At 40.1% G+C, this 17,036-nt stretch overlaps 1 protein-coding gene across 8 annotated transcripts; it reads right to left on the bottom strand.

Moving 5' to 3' along the window:
• Nucleotides 1-478: 478 nt before the first annotated feature.
• Nucleotides 479-16,402, bottom strand: LOC143482637 (caspase-7-like). Of its 8 annotated transcripts, none has more exons than XM_076981047.1 (10): nt 14,296-14,643; nt 13,773-14,096; nt 13,231-13,247; nt 12,969-13,040; nt 9,105-9,210; nt 8,338-8,818; nt 8,155-8,244; nt 3,792-5,600; nt 3,179-3,461; nt 479-3,080 (listed from the first exon to the last, which is right to left on the bottom strand). In XM_076981047.1, the coding sequence occupies exons 1-8, from the start codon at nt 14,300-14,302 to the stop codon at nt 5,582-5,584; spliced, it is 1,116 nt and encodes a 371-aa protein (XP_076837162.1). In that variant the 5' UTR covers nt 14,303-14,643; the 3' UTR covers nt 479-3,080; nt 3,179-3,461; nt 3,792-5,581. The 8 variants fall into 8 exon arrangements, with proteins under 8 accessions (XP_076837162.1, XP_076837161.1, XP_076837163.1 ...); XM_076981046.1 differs by having other exon boundaries at nt 3,623-5,600; XM_076981048.1 differs by having other exon boundaries at nt 3,623-5,616.
• Nucleotides 16,403-17,036: the final 634 nt, after the last annotated feature.

The raw sequence follows: 17,036 nt of genomic DNA on the forward strand, positions 1-17,036 counted from the left end.
GTGTGTGTGTGTATGCAGTGAAGTGCAAAATAGTTACCCTATTGAACCAAGGCAGCAAAAAAGCTGATTGATTCTGGACAAGAAAAATACCCCACACTTTTTAAATGCTATCACTCCAACATTTCATTAAGCACACGAGTCTTGTATATTGTTTAACTAATACATCTTGTGTTTTCCACACTGGTGCTCCCTGTTCTGCCACATAAATGCACATCAGAATGCAGCATAGAGACTTGATGTTGTGGAGAGCAGCCTGGTATGTTTCCAAAGTTCTTAGTGCTGCTAGAAGAAGTATTTACTGTAACTCTCAGAAAAGCATTCATAGCTTGGGCTGTAAACGGTCTGTTGGCAAGGTGGCCGTGTTGTCTCTGGCACAAAATCAAAATCCACTGAACCAGGGGTGCAACTACACACTTTCTGAGGTGTATGCAAACATACTATCCCCCCCCCCCCCCCCGCCATGTGCCCAGATCTCACTTATTCATGCACTTATAAAATACAAGACGGTCAAATGCGTGTGTCTCACGCTCAATGCGTGAGAGTTGGCAACCCTGGGTTCTGTATCTGAACTCGGGGAAGAGAGCCTCTCTCTGTTACCATCATAATATCCAGTTCTATCTCAGCATGGATTGTGTATTTGAAGACATCTACGTCGAGAAAAAAATATATTGACAAAAGTGGAGCGAGTTTTCAGCTATGGGGACATCATTCATCGTGCACAAATGACATACAGACTTTTGACCAGCAAATGCAATGCAGAATAGTTTACTGAAATGTCTAAAGTTGCAGATTCCTGTTAATTGTTCAGTTCTTATATTTGTTTGTCTTGTGTCACTCACACATGTTCTCCAAGAAACCAGATAAGAGAAGAGAGGGAAAATGCTGTTATGGTTCTTTGTATTGTACTGTGAAAATATCAGCACTTTTTATTTGAACATGGAGTTCTACTTATGACTTTTTCACAGAATATTTATTTCTGGAAAATTGTAGTTTAAAGTATGAATATTTTTGCAGCTAAGTTTAACAAATTGAACTGTGCAATAAAGAGGTGTAATTTTAATTTTTTTTATACTTCCGTGTTTTCAGTTGCACATGTTTTATCAAGATTTGAGGAGAATACAGATTTAAAAAAGAACGCATGTCTATTATTTACATTTAAAATATACCTGCAACATTGGTAAAAAAAAAAAAAAGACTCGAAAGGACTTGAAATTCCAAGTTTCAGACTTGGGACTTGACTTGACTATTGTCTGTCTTGACTCGAGACTTGACTTGACTTGAGTGTCTTTGCTTGAGACTTGACTCGGGACTTGAGGTATAAAGACTTGGACTTACTTGAGACTTGCAAAACACTGACTTGGTCCCACCTCTGGTAGGAACATGAACTCTTATCACTTTATAATAGGATTCAAGAAGCTGAGAGTATGTAAGGGGATCATTGTGCCATCCACTGCACTGACAATTCCAGGAATTTTTCCATTTATATGAAAATCTATTTAGATTTTATGCAATGCATCTTTAGTATGTGTAAAGGTTCTATATATTGGTGCATGGCACATCAGTGCTTTAGTCACAGCATACACACACTGGGATACAGCAGCTTTGCTTTGATCATGGGCAACGCAGGAGTCTGCAGAAATCCACCATTGGAGTCACTTTAATCTGGCCTTACTCAAAATTACTTATGTATGTAAATGATAACTAATCTCATGCACTTCTATCCTCATTGTTTATTTGATGTGAATGAAATGACTTAGTTTTTCTCTATTGCTTAAACACATTTCACGATACTGCCCCTCATTTTTCACAAACTCTAAACACAAAACACTTTTCTAAAGCTACATACACACAACCTCACAGTCTTTTTTCAAAACCAACCCCATCACACCAAAACAGTTGCTCATATGCTCAAAACCAACCCCATCACACCAAAACAGTTGCTCATATGATCAAAACCAACCCATCACACCAAAACAGTTGCTCATATGATCAAAACCAACCCATCACACCAAAACAGTTGCTCATATGATCAAAACCAACCCATCACACCAAAACAGTTGCTCATATGACCAAAACCAACCCATCACACCAAAACAGTTGCTCATATGACCAAAACCAACCCCATCACACCAAAACAGTTGCTCATATGATCAAAACCAACCCATCACACCAAAACAGTTGCTCATATGATCAAAACCAACCCATCACACCAAAACAGTTGCTCATATGACCAAAACCAACCCATCACACCAAAACAGTTGCTCATATGACCAAAACCAACCCATCACACCAAAACAGTTGCTCATATGACCAAAACCAACCCATCACACCAAAACAGTCGCTCATATGCTCAAAAGCAACCTTTGACACCACAATACCACTCAAGGCCTGCAAAAATGTACACACTACTGAGCATCATTAACCACATTACCAAAAATATTGAAAACACAATTTTCAAAGTGTGAGAAGTGTGTTCTTTTTACAGTTTCACAACTGCCAGGATGCATTTGAGCAACCCTTATTTATTCTCAAGTATTGAGCATTTACTATAGATTTGTGCATTTCATAGAAATAATGAATAATGCAGAAAATGCAGTAATATCACAACTCAATGCATAAATGAGTACTGTAACCTCCATGGAGGATCCATTACACAAAATAGATACAGTACAGTAACAATCCAAAACAATGTTCAGGGTGCGATTTCTGTAAATTGACACAGTATGTTGTATGTTGACACTGAAATCATTGGGCGGCATCACGTCGTCGGGCTGGGTCGGTCCACAGGACCTCATCAAAAACAAATCATTGTTATACAAAACATCTCTGAGCTCTCCTAGGAAGGTTAGGAGACGCTCAGTGTTGTAGGCACCAAGTTCAGCATGCCGGTGGAGAAGCCCTCTAGAACTCATGGCAGCGCAGAGAGTGATGTTTCCTCCACGTTGGCCCGGCACATCAACGATAGCTCTCCGTCCTATGATGTTACGGCCTCTCCTCCTCCTTTTGTTGAGGTTGAAGCCAGCCTCATCCACAAATATAAATTCTTGGGGTCTGGCCATGGACTCCAACTCGAAGATCCTCTGTGGAAACAAAAAGCGTTTTCAGGTGTTCAGACAGTCAATACAGCACAAAAAAAAATACTGTAGGCCACCATGTACATGGATTGTACTGTACTTACTTGCACATACTGGTGACGTAGGTGTTTTATTCTGTCAGAGTTGCGCTCAAAGGGTACCCTATAGGCCTGCTTCATGTGTACTCTCTGGCACTTGAGGACTCTGTCTATGGTTGTCAGGCTGACATTGTCAATGTTCTGAAAGATCACATTGTCACCAAAGATCCTCTCCTGTATCTCCAGTAGTCTTATCATATTGTTCTCCCGGACCATATCCACAATGAGGACCTCTTGGGCTGGTGTGAATCTGGAAGGCTTCCCACCTGCAAATGGCAATCATTCAACTCTAGAGAAACAAACAGTCATTTGGTCAGAAATGGTCCTTGCAGTACACAGTTACTGTAACCATGATTGCACTTGTCTGTATGTAGGTGCACTCCACTATAGTACTGTATACTGTAAACATCTAGTGTAGAGTAGTGACTAAAAACCTAGTACATACAGTACCTGTTGTGTTCTCTGAAGGCCCGAATAATGGTGGCCACTGAGAATCTGCTGAGGTTAGGTTGGACTCGTTGTCCCGCTTCGGTCATTGTCATGCCGTGGACAATGACATGGTCAATGACTGTTGCTCTCATTTCATCTGTAATGAAAATGCGTTGTCTAGCTTGCCCACCTTCTCCTCTCCCTCCTTGGCCTGCTCCTCTCTGGACTGCTTCTCGCCCTCTCTGGCCCACTCCTTGACCTGCTCCTCTCCCTCCTCTGACACGAACTCCTCCTCTTCTGCCTTGATCATCCATTTTTGTTTGGAACCTTCAGCAAACTGACTTATATAGGTGTGGTCACATCATTTGCAACATGTGTTTTCAATTATGAGTAGTTGTGTTTACTGAATGACACCAGGTATGTTGATTGTGTTCAGGTTTTGCTGACTGTGGGTGGCATTTTGCATCACATAGGCTTCACAATGCATATTGGAGCAGAGATATATGCAAAATGTGTTTTAGCAAGGCAAAATGTGTTTAGAGCTTTGAGAAAAAGGGGATGGGTTTTGTGAACAGTGTTTACAGGTGAATTGTGTTTGTGGCAAATGGGGGGTAGTTTTACTAAATGTGTTTAGGTAACTGGTCATTTAGTTTAGAGTACTGGTGTTACGAATTGACCAGGCAGAGAGGGATCCAAATGCGGAAGAACACCGCTTTTATTGAAATGAGACGCTGGTACAGAAACAGGCAGGGGAATCACGAGTACTAGGATAAGTAACAGCGTGTTCTTGGCGTGGTCAGGACGGTCCAGGGTCATACCGGGGGAGCAGAAGTCAGGAGGTACAGAGGGACTAGGCAGGAGACAAGGTCGGGGACGTAAGCGAGGGTCAGAACACAGGAAAGCAGACAGGTAATAGAACGGCTTGGTATGCGGCATGAGTCGGCAATACTTCGCGACTGAGACGTGCTGGGGAAGGTGTATAAGTGTGACTGAAAGGGGGCGTGGTAATGAGGGGCAGGTGAGGCTGGTTAGGGAAGATCAGGTGGCATTCCTTACAACTGGGTTTTGTGTTTTGGCAATAGAGAAAAACTGTAAGCAGGTTTCAGATTTTAGTAACTGACCAATCACCTCCGTTACAATAATGCCCCTAAAAGTTAGTCAAATACTACTTCATGGAGTGAAAAAAAAAGTTTTTTAACAGTTCAAACTCCATGTCTTGTTATCGTCAGTGTATTTTAAGTGTGCATGTTGTCTCCGTTAGATATCGTATGGTCCGATCTGTCATGATGTATGTTAGACATGTAGTTTCTGTTGATTTATTTATTTATTGGTGAATGTAGAATGTCAACAAAGAATTCAGGGACAGAGCAACATAATTTTTTTTCTACGATACTATAAGTGTTACAGGACAAAATGGAGAAATGTGTTTGATTTTGGATACAATTCCTTTTGGAGCTTAATGCACGCGTCCTTAACTTGCTCCTTTTACCAATGTAAGGAAGTGCTTGAATGCCAATTCTATCCCTGCAACAGTCATCTTATTTACCATAGTGTCGTTAATAAAAGTTACATATAGAAAAGATGCATTGTGTTTCTTTGCACTGTTACATTGTCATTTACCATCTGTCTATTTATCATTTATTATCAGGGTGTAGTTAAGTTGTTTGAAGAGTTTTGGTGCAAAAAAAATCTAGAAACATTTTGAGGAGAGTTGAAAAGTTTCGGATGAAGTGTCAGCTTTGTACATAAGGGAGTTTTACATACTGCACTATATAGATGCATTTGACTTGAACTCATTATTAGTTATTACCGATAATAATAATCTGTTTGGTAACACTGAATGTTACATCACCACTTAAACAGAGTAAACATGCATATACTTTATTTTTGCAAATTTGCACACATTAAAATAAACGAAAATCACTGAAACTTACCTGCAAGCGCTTACACTGCCTCCTGGTGGTGAACCGTTCCTTGCATCTACTCACAGTCACAATCCCTAAAGGTCAAACAAGCTTTCAAGAAAATAATAAAATGCACAGCAAATCATTTTGTGTGGGAATGTGGAAGCAATAAAATTAAAAATTGTTGTTGTTGTTGTTGTTTTTGAATTAAGAGATTTGGTTTCAAACTTAAGTTCTTTGGGCAGCTTTTACATTAATGCAAGTAAATCAAGAAATCCCATCCATTGCATATTCAAAGCACAAACTGTAAAACTGAAATTCTTTTATTCTTTTAAACAATATATACTCTGCATCCAAAATTACTGTTCTGATTAGATTTACATCAGACAATCAAGCTGATGCTAACTTTGTCCTGAAATAATAATCTATAAATAGTCTCTCAGATATTCCTGCATTTGGCTTGCCCAGCTGCAGTGTATGAATTCACCTCCCTGTCTGTGAGCATGGTGTAATGTAATGTCATTATTAAACCATGTTCCCTGCAGGTCTCTCCTGTCTTCCTGTTGCATCAAGCGTGCTGATGGCTCGTACTTTGAGTAATGGCACATATCTGTCTGCCTATGCTGTGTGCAGGATGTGTTACTGGCTAATTTGCTTACCAGTCATTCAGCAATCATAAAGGTAAAGGTACATGGAACTCCAACTGTGAGTGATAAAGTCGCAAGTAACTGTCCAGCTGATTCTGCAGTGAACTGAAGGCCTCACTGAAGGCCTCAGTCTGCCCTAATCTGTCTGTAAACAGCTACACATTTTCACTATTTTGTTAGAGCTTAGTGAGACTGCCCATAACCTTGTTGTATTCAGGTGAAGAAATGGCATTTTGGGAACCACAGCACTGTAACAGAGGTGCAGATGACCAGATGCCCACACCACAACTTCAGCAGGCTCTGCTTAAATCCTGCCTTCCTTTCCTTGTGCCCCATTTTCATGGTGTCTCATGTTGCACAATGTGCGGTTGTAGAGAACACTGAAAAACACTTTTGCTTTATGAAAACATTTTATACTAGAATACTGTTTAATTTTTGCAGAAAAATAAAGTGGAAACAGCTAAAGCATGAAAGTTTCCACCTTCTGAAGCCCCTTATCAGTCTATGCAAATACTTTTCACCCGCATGTTTGCATATGGAGCGTTTAGACTAATGAGGGACTCCACAAATATTACAACATTGACTGGATGTTTCACTTCCCCTTTGACCCTCAGTTATCAGGTACGCCTGTTCTTGAGTGAACTAACCACATAATTAAACATAGGCTGATTAAACCAAGAGACAGGAACACAGTAGACAGACCTGCTACAAATGAAATGTTTATAACTCCAAGTGCAACCATGAAAATGTTCTCTTTAGTAGTTTTAATGTTTAACCACACTGTGGATGAAAGGTTTCAAAAGTATTTGCTCTTTTAAGTATAGATAATTGGGCCAAAATGTAAGGAGTAATCAACATATTATAGTTGCCACATTTTTTACAGGGTGATGTAAACTGTCAAACTGAGTAATGAACACGCAAAACAATATTGTGATATTTAAATAGTTTCAGATATGTGTTTTTTCTAAAAAAAAAAACTTTTAAATGTCATTCTCAGATGGGAGCTTACATTTTTTTCTCAACGGTATTGGCGATAAGACACAGAAACTACGCTACGTGGAAGTGGCTGATAATGGGGGATGGCCGAGAACAGGAGCTACCAACGTAATATATTAAATAGATATTTTCCATCTCCTGTCCCCATGCTTATCCTGGTATTCTGACTTGGACTCTAGCCTAAAGAATCGTAATTTGACATGGACTTGTATTTTGCGACTTTTGAACTCCTGAGGCGAATAGGGCTAAAGAGCCAATAATTGATTCATTACTTGTTGCTGCCATCTGGTGGCCGCCTCCTGGCACTGCAAAACACGCGTTAAACATTCTACATAGTTAAATAGTGCCAATTTACACTAATCACCGAATTAATCTTACCTTGAACAAAAGATTGTATATCTGTCCTATCTGTTCTGATTTTTTAAATTAACTAACTCACAAGATTGTGAATATTTCATATGTTCTAAATTTTGTTACGTTGTGTGAAGAAATTTTACAAATATGAACTTCTGAGAATTTGAACATTAAAAAATATTTGACGAAAGATTGATTTATATTGAATTTAAATAATAAAATTAATGAATATGTTAAAGAATGGCTTGTCCTGGTTAAAATGGTGTATATGTTGTCTCTTCCAACATGAGATACGAGTCATGATGACGCTTTAATTGTCAGTCCATTTATATGTACACAACAGAATGAGACACCATCTCTACAGGACCATGGAGTAACAGAGAAGAAGAACATAAGTGTGTATTTTATATTTATTGTTGGTCTCTGACGTTAAAATGGTTAATATATGTAAAATATAACAGTAATATATTTAAAAAAAATTGACATCGTGTCAGTTTCTGGTACTGTAAATCTATGGGTCACATATTTTTATGTAAGACATAATAGTTGATACGGTGACTGTTGAGGGGTTTATCAGGACAGCTATGGTTTTCTGAAAATGAGCTTCTTTCTCAGGGTGAACGAGGAAATTGGAGTTGCCTTTACATCATACCACTGTCTAGTCTGTTTGTCCATGAACTCTCCTTCACGCCTACTGACCTCGTCGTTCACTCTGGTCAGGACTGTAAGGATGTCATCACCCCTAGGAGAACATGAATGTGACATACAACATGAATTATGAGTCTGACACTAAAACCCTGTGGTCTGAAAACACAGACAACACAGACAAACTCACCTTTTACTTCCTTCTTTTAAATGTCTACAGAGCGACTGACTGAACCATGAGCCGTGTGTACTAGATACATATGCTTCATAACCATCTACTGTAGATCTGGCAAACAGGAAGTCAGAGTCTTTTGGGATGGAATAAGACTCTTTTCCTGTGTCAGAAGTGACAGCGTCGTCTGAGACCAGAAGTTTTTCCTGTGTTTTTGATCCTCTGCATGCCTCGATAAAGAAAACCTTGGGCTTGCCAAGTAGAGAGGGACAGTTTTTCCCATTAAATGGAGAGAAGATGTCCTCTGTAGGACACAGATTCCAATCACTTCCTAAAACACCTTCACTGATTCCATGACTAAGCACACAGCAGACCCAACAGTCTCCATCATGTTGTTGCTTGCTGTATTCTAGCATGAGTTCCTTCATCTTCTGTGCAGTCAGGTCTTTATGCACCTCTATTTTAAAACCCAAGAACCTAAACACGTCCTCTAGAGCATCTGAAACGGGGATAAAAAGACAGTATTGGGTTATTGTGAGAAAGCAGGATGTTTATTGATCTATTGCTGTGCTTCAGGTCAATTACACTGTTGCCTGTGTTTGACGTCACTTGAAGTACTGTACATGTGATAAAAGATGTTTATGCAAAAGGTTTATGCAAATACTTGATGTAAATTAGTATAATTAATTATTAATTCCGGTTGAGATTCATCTTATACATATAACATTTAGGAATCCAGTGATCAATATAAAATTTGTTTTAAAAATGAATATAGAAATTCAGACCAGCATCCTTTCTGGAACCATGCAGGGTGACTTCAGGATTTGTGAAGTGCTCATTGTTGATGATCACACACACACCACGTGGTTTACTACTCATTGTGTATTCCTCCTATAGGAAAAAAACTCAAATCATAATCTGACACAAATAGTCTGTATCACTACAAACATGCTGAAGACCTGCTCTGGTCCTGGAGACCTGGAGTCCAGCACAGTCTGGTGGTTTCCCTGCTCTAAAACACTGTGGACACCTGCTACTTCACTGATGAACCAACTCAGCTATTATAACGTTGAATTTGGGCCAGTTTATGTATTAAAAACATTTATTGAGAGACAGTTAAGAAACAAGCCTACACAAACATGTGACACAAACGCTGAGAGGAGCAAGATTTAATAAAGGGCATTCCTAAAGAATGGTCGTACAGGCAGGCTTGGGTCAAATCCCTAAGGGAGTCAGAACAAGAAACATACAAGCGACATACTCAATACAGAACACAAAGACAAACCGAAGCTCTAAACATGAACAGGGCTCTAAGACAACCAACGCACGACAAGCGACAATGAACAGCAACTTACAAGATCAAACTTGCTAACATGAAACACACTAAACATGCTAACAAGGGGAATGGTTACAAATCATGAGGCAGGACAGAGAAACGCACATGGCTAACAAAACAAAACATGCATGATTGACAGGTGGAGGAGGGGCTAATCATGACAGTAGGGCATTCTGTACATTCTTAAGATGAATGAATGCTCAATTTATATATAGTATCTTTTCAAGATACCTAAGGTTGCTTTACAATTTTATTTTACAATCACACACACGGGCAAGAATTGCACACAGCGTACTCTCTACCAGTGGCCACAGCCCCCTGGGGGACTGAATCAGGTGCAGGAAAGGGAGAGAGGACAGACCCAGGACAGAGCACCATCCACCTGCAGACACTCGACTGTTTTTGTTTATTGTAAACACACAGTCACACACGAGAATGTTTCAGGGGAAAGCCGAATTTACCTAACCTCCATGTTTTTGGACTGTGGGAGGAAACCCATGCAGACACAAGGAGAATATGGACACTCCACTCAGATAGGCACTTGAACTCATGACCCCAGTGCAGGCCTGGGATACAGACGTTCTAGAACATTCTCCTTAGCAGACATTGGGAGGTAACTAATCAGGATTTGCTAAGATCATGTTAATGAATTGACAGCCTCCTTCTTAGTTGTTGTGGACCTCTGTGTATAATTTATTGTCTCTAGCAAGGTCAGAATTTTGCAGAGTTTAACTTTATCTTGTAGGTGTCTGGTGCTGTGAGCTGAGGATATCTGCTTTGGATAATATTTTAAAAACAGTCAAAATCTTCCAGTGAGATATAACGACGTTTTTACAGTAAGCCAATCCCACTGTGAGACTCCCAGTCCCTCACACCATCACTTCCACTGCATCACACACACACCCTCCATTATTTCCACTCCCTCACACACACCCTGTCACTCCTACTCCCTCACACACACACCCTCCATCACTTCCACTCCCTCACACACACACCCTCCGTCCCTCCCACACACCCTGTCACTCCCACTCCCTCACACACAGTATAATGACTCCAGCGTTACAGATGTCATACTTACATTTGCATATATTGAAGAATATATAGTTTGGACTGCATGTCAAATAAGCTGGAGCAATTACATCATCATTCATGAACATGCATAAAAATATGAGTTCTTTGTATGTGTGTTGGGTATTTTCTAGAGGGTATTCTCTGGAGGGTATTTTCTGGGGTGTATTTTCTCAAGGGTATTTTCTGGGGGGCATTCTCTGGAGGATATTTTCTGAAGGGTATTCTCCGGGGGGTATTCTCTGTGGGGTATTTACTGGGGGGTATTTTCTGGAGTGAATTCTCTGGGGCGTATTTTTTGTAGGGTATTTTCTGGGGGGTATTATCTGGAGGGTATTTTCTGGGGGGTTTTCTCTGGAGGGTATTCTATGGGGGGCGTCCCCTGTGGTACCTCCACTGGAGAGTGTCTCAATTGTACACAAATGTTGATCTACAGTAAAGTGGGACCTGTTATTCTCATCATGTGATACTAGAGTCTGCCTTCTTTATTTTATTCTTCTTAATTACTATGTTGCTGGTTTGTTTAAGGATTATTTATACTAACTATGTGGGATTTTGAGAACCATAAATATGTGAAGAATGTGAGAATTATGTATTGCTAAATAACCAATTTTGTGGTCAAAATTCAGTTCTGAAAATGTACATCCAAAATTGTACAGAAACTAAGCAAAACTAAAGGTGAGACACGAAACAAATTGTGAATAAAAACTGAATGCAGTGATGTGGAGGTGCCAACATTTAATATTTTATTCAGAACAGAACTCAAATCACAGATCAAAAGTTTAAACTGAGAGAATGTATAATTTTAAGGGAAAAATATGTTGTTTCAAAATTTGTTGTTTCAAAACAAAGCCCAAAAAAGTTGGGACAAGGCCATTTTTACCACTGTGTGGCGTCCCTCCTTCTTCTTATAACACTCAACAGACGTCTGGGGACAGAGGAGACCGGTTTCTCAACTTTAGAAATAGGAATGCTCTCCCATTCATGTCTAATACAGGCCTCTAACTGTTCAATCGTCTTGGGCCTTCTTTGTCGCACCTTCCTCTTTATGATGCTCCAAATGTTCTCTATAGGTGAAAGATCTGGACTGCAGGCTGGACATTTCAGTACACGGATCTTCTCCTACGTAGCCATGATGTTGTGATTGCTGCAGAATGTGGTCTGGCATTATCTTGTTGAATAATGCAGGGTCTTCCCTGAAAGAGACGACGTCTAGATGGGAGCAGATGTTGTTCTAGATCCTGAACATAGTTCTCTGCATTAATGGTGCCTTTCCAGACATGCAAGCTGCCCATGCCACAAGCACTCATGCAACCCCAGATGCAGGCTTCTGAATGGAGCGTTGATAACAACTTGGGTTATCCTTGTCCTCTCTGGTCCGGAAGTCTCAGTGTTCCATAAAGAACTTCAAATCGTGACTCAATCTGACCACAGAACAGTCTTCCATTTTGCCACACTCCATTTTAAATGACTCCTGACCCAGTGCAAACGTCTGAGCTTGTGGAGCTTACTTAGAAATGGCTTCCTCTTTGCACTTTAGAGTTTCAGCTGGCAACGGAGGAAGGCACGGTGGATTGTGTTCACTGACAATGCTTTCTGGAAGTATTCCTGAGCCCATTCTGTTATTTCCTTGAAAGTGACATTCCTGTTTGAGGTGCAGTGACGTTTAAGGACCCGGAGATCACAAGCATCGAGTAGAGTTTTACGGCCTTGACCCTTACGCTCAGTGATTGTTCCAGATTCTCTGAATGTTTTGATGATATTATGCACGGTTGATGATGATAAGTCTTTGCTATGTCTCTTACTCTACGCTGGGTAACACCATTCTGGTATTGCTCCACTATCTTTCTGCGCAACAACGGTGGAACAGGTGATCCTCTTACCAACTTGGTTTCAGAGAGACACTGACACTCTGAGAAATTGACCTAATTAGTGTTAATTGGTCTTCCAACTGTTCGTTATATGCTCAATTTCCCTTTCCCAGCCACTTATTCATACTTGTCCCAACTTTTTTGGGATTTGTTGACACTGTGAAATTTTGAATCAATATATTTTTCCTTTAAAATGTTACATTTACTCAGATTAAACTTTTGATCTGTCATCTATGTTCTGTTATGATTAAAATAGTGACATTTGCCATCTCCACATCATTGCATTCAGTTTTTATTCACAATTTGTTTAATGGCCCAACTTTTTTGGAACCCGGTTTGTAAACAAACAGCAGCTAGGGAGTCTATGCACTAACCTTCTCATGCTGAAGAGGTGATGGGGAGAAGATCTCATGTTTGGAGGAGCTGGAAACATTCTCGTCCACTCGCTGGACCAGGAGAATAAAGAGACCAATGACTCATTGTGTAAGACAGTGAACCTTCTTCACTGCTGTAAACTCAACTGCTTTATGTGACATCAGATTGAACAGAAAGATGTTGAGAGTCTTGTTTCAGAGTGGGGTGTTCTTCTCTGTTATGTAAATACACGAGTGAAACATCTTTAGTATTCTTCCTCACCTTGTTCATCGGTTCATCTATGAAAACAGTGAAGAAAAAATTAAGTCAGAAAATACATAGATTATATTTACATTATGCTATATCAAAAATATTCCTGGATGAGTTACTGCAGTATACTTCAGCAAGATACGCAGAGATATTAAAAATCTCTGCGTTTCTGTCACAACAACCGTTCGTGTACAACAACCAAGAACATTTAGATCTTCATGGAATGAATGTTATGAATTTATGTTATGACTTTGTGACATGTGTTGTGAAAAGCGCTATACAAATATATTTGATTTGATTTGATATGATTTTAACATTGAATTTTTAAAAATAATTTGGCTCCTATCTCTCCTCCACCTATAATTTCAGAAGCCCTTTGCTTGCACAGTTGTATATGATACATCTGATATCTTGAAATTTCCAGGTCATTCCAGCCCATTGTGGCAGAGGGTTATTGTACCATTTCTGATCTGTCAGTATCAGTATTATTTTTTTACAGTATATATACTGTATATTCTTTACATTTAGAGAATTGATTGCCCTTGGTGTCGTACCTTCAGGTGGTGGACCCACAGCGGGTTTCCGGTAGTCCGGGGTGTGTTGAGTATGGCGTTTGTGTAGTTCCAGTTTATCGTAAACATTTTTGTCAAATTTTTGTAGTTTTTCTATCAGGATCCGGCTGGCTGTAGGGCCTTTCTTTTTAACACTATCAATCAAACAACGTGCTCGATCAGCTCGTTGTGGATTCTGCTGTAGGATTGATTCCACTTCTTCATCACCTAATACTGTCTCTTCTTTCAGATCATCCAGCAGTTGTTTGATCACAGTCTCTGTCAAACTCTCCTTTAACTGAATTCGTACACGTTGAAGCTCTTCATCTAGGGAAAGTAGCATGGTGGAAAAATTACACCATCACTATCAATTCAAAAGCATATTTTTCACATTTTTGTAATCTATGAAGGTCATTTGTATAGGACCTTTTATTAGAAGCATAGATATTTTTTTTTTTTTGTCTTTAAAAGTAGTTGAAAATGAATTATGCAAAAATGAATTATGATACAAGGTCATGTTTCTTACCGGCCATCCTGATTATCTACTGTCACTGCTGAGAATCGGTTTGGTGAATGAAAAAGGTTATTAGATGATCTTAGATTATTTAATATGTCGAAAGCCAAACAACTTTCAAACAAAATGAGACCTTTACAAGGACATTACTGCTAGACACCTCCCTACATCCTGTAGCTTGGCAAAACCCTCTACCCACAAAACGGTTGTTCCTTCTCTGCAGTTCAATTTCCCTCCCTCATGTGATCAGGCAAAATCGTTAATTATAACATAATGAAATAAACACACTTCATTATATGTTAAATAAATAAACAAAACATTTGATAAATGAAACATTAGTTAAGTGCAACCTAATACTAAAATTACCTCACTAACAAGACAATGGTCAGTGTCGGTCAGAAGATTCTCAAGTAGAATAAAAATTTGCTTGGACTTTTCAAAGCATGTGGTCTCGATTCACTGTAAGACAAACAAACAAAAGATTAAAGGGTTCTACCCAGTTCATGCAACAGGTCCACCAATCATATACATATATATAATCATGTACATTCTGAAGTCACAGCGAGGTGTTTACAGGGTGTCGTATTCAACACTGGCAGTATGTGAGGAGAAGGACTAGGTTAATACCCCAGTACTAAAGTAATGTAAACTTTCTACAGAACAAAGACCAACATGGCATATTACAGGCATTTCATAGGTATTTATACACACACACACACACACACACACACATCCACGAAGCGTCACCTCTACTCGGCATGCACACAATCGTCACTCGTGCAAGTCACACACAATTACTGAACACACACACGAACACACGCACACACATACACACACACCTAATAATTTATACACAAACACAGTTGTACAGAGACATAGTAGTAAGGCAGACTTCAATCTACAGTCACTTCCAAAGAAGCAGCAACGGGTGGATAAATTGGTGGATAAATGACACGCCCGCACAAACACCACCCCAACACTGCCAAAAAAACAGTAACCGAGAGCTTGTGGGGGGATGATAATGGACTCGCCCCACAACTACGCCCCACAACTCCCCCTTCTCTTAAACAGAAGCAGGAAGAGATATCAATCCAACCCAAGTCACTAAATATTTTCTAGAAATCCTACTTATGGTTTGCTGGGTGTATATATGTCTGTAAACCATCTGGCCCAGGAATAAAAATCTGTCCAGTGCAGTGCAGTTGGGGTGAAGGAGGGGACATGAGTGGCTGTTGGGAGACATAACAACTGTGATAGGTTGAGACTCAGTAGCAGCATGACGTCAGATTAGTGTTAGATTGAAGGTCTCTACCATGATGGGGAAAGAGTCAATTGTGAAGACTCAAAGAGTATGTGTACATAAAGGACTCATGTATATCATTACCAACCATCAAGAAGTTTGCGACTATACAGGAGGATGGGTTCCCCCCCCTGAGTCTTGGTTCCTCTCAAGGTTTCTTCCTCATGTTCTTGTACCCTTGGCTTGTTCACTGGGGGCTTGGACTTGGACACTTGTAAAGCTACTTTGTGACAACAACTGTTGTAAAAAGCGCTATATAAATAAAATTTGATTGATTGATTGACTGTTGTTAAAGTAAGAGATTTCACCTCAGACATTTCCATCAACTTACCTCCAGCCTACATGAGAGACTTCATTCCTCTCGACTGCGCACATATCCCAACTTGTCAAACAGGCAACAACTGGAAACATTGTGCCAGCATAGCCCAAGAGATACACCCATTAATGGACTTTGGTGTTGGTTTATTGATTGGTTAGCACTGTTCTGTTCCAGTGTGTTAATTCCATAAAGTGAATAGTCACTGGGGGTGACTATGAGCCTTACACCATTAAAACTGACCTTGGCTGGAGCATTGTAGGAGGCTCACCACAGCATGGGAGTCTGACTGGTCTATGTCATCGGGTATCTGTCAGAGAGTTACCACCTGTAACACTCTTGAGTCCGATTTTGCAGGCAAAAAATCATCTGACAAAAGCATATCCCAAGAAATATTTGCTTCCTGCAGATCTTAAAGGAAGGAATACACCAAAACGAGCATAGTCACCTTGAGATGCCTCTTCCATTTAAAGTATGTCCTCACCTACCAGACAATAAGAAGCTGGCTCTGGCTCGGCTGAAGCACCTTAAAAGGAAGCTGGACAGAGATCCTAAGTTCAAAAATGATTATGTGAGCTTTATGGAAGGTGTCTTCAAGGATGATGCAGAGAAAGTAGACACCCAATCAGAGCCTGGGAAAATCTGGTATGTCCTACACCAAGGGGTCTACCGCCCCAAGAAACCAGACAAGATCCGGGTGGTTTTCAACTGCTCTGCTAAGTACGAAGGTACCTCACTAAATGATAATCTGTTAACAGGACCCGACCTTACAAATGGTCTCACAGCTGTATTGTGCCGTTTCCGTAAGCGTCCCATTGCAGTCATGTACGATGTTGAAAAAATGTTCCACAGATTCCATGTCCGCGAAGATGACAGAGACTATTTGCGGTTTCTCTGGTGGGAAAATGGAGACACAAACTCAGAACCCACAGAATACCGCATGAAGGTGCACCTGTTTGGCACGTCGTCTTCCCCAGGGTGTGCAAATTGACACATTGCTAGTCAAAATGAGCAAATGTGCCCCTTTGCAGCTAGCGTCATCAGGAAGCATTTCTATATTGACGATAGCCTCATAAGCGTGAAATCGGTTGGTGAGGCAATTGAGTTAGTAAAGGAAGCCCAATCTGTTTGTGCTAA

This window comes from Brachyhypopomus gauderio, chromosome 19 (genome assembly GCF_052324685.1).
Source record: "Brachyhypopomus gauderio isolate BG-103 chromosome 19, BGAUD_0.2, whole genome shotgun sequence".
NCBI classification, from domain to species: Eukaryota; Metazoa; Chordata; class Actinopteri; order Gymnotiformes; family Hypopomidae; genus Brachyhypopomus; species Brachyhypopomus gauderio.

Excerpts from the sequence above, each read along its gene's own strand:
- LOC143482637 (XM_076981045.1), bottom strand. Across the intron at positions 9,211-12,968 it reads CACCTCTTCAGCATGAGAAG|GAGGAATACACAATGAGTAG; the intron begins GTTAGTGCATAG and ends TTTTTCCTATAG. Across the intron at positions 8,819-9,104 it reads TGGTTCCAGAAAGGATGCTG|ATGCTCTAGAGGACGTGTTT; the intron begins GTCTGAATTTCT and ends TCCCCGTTTCAG.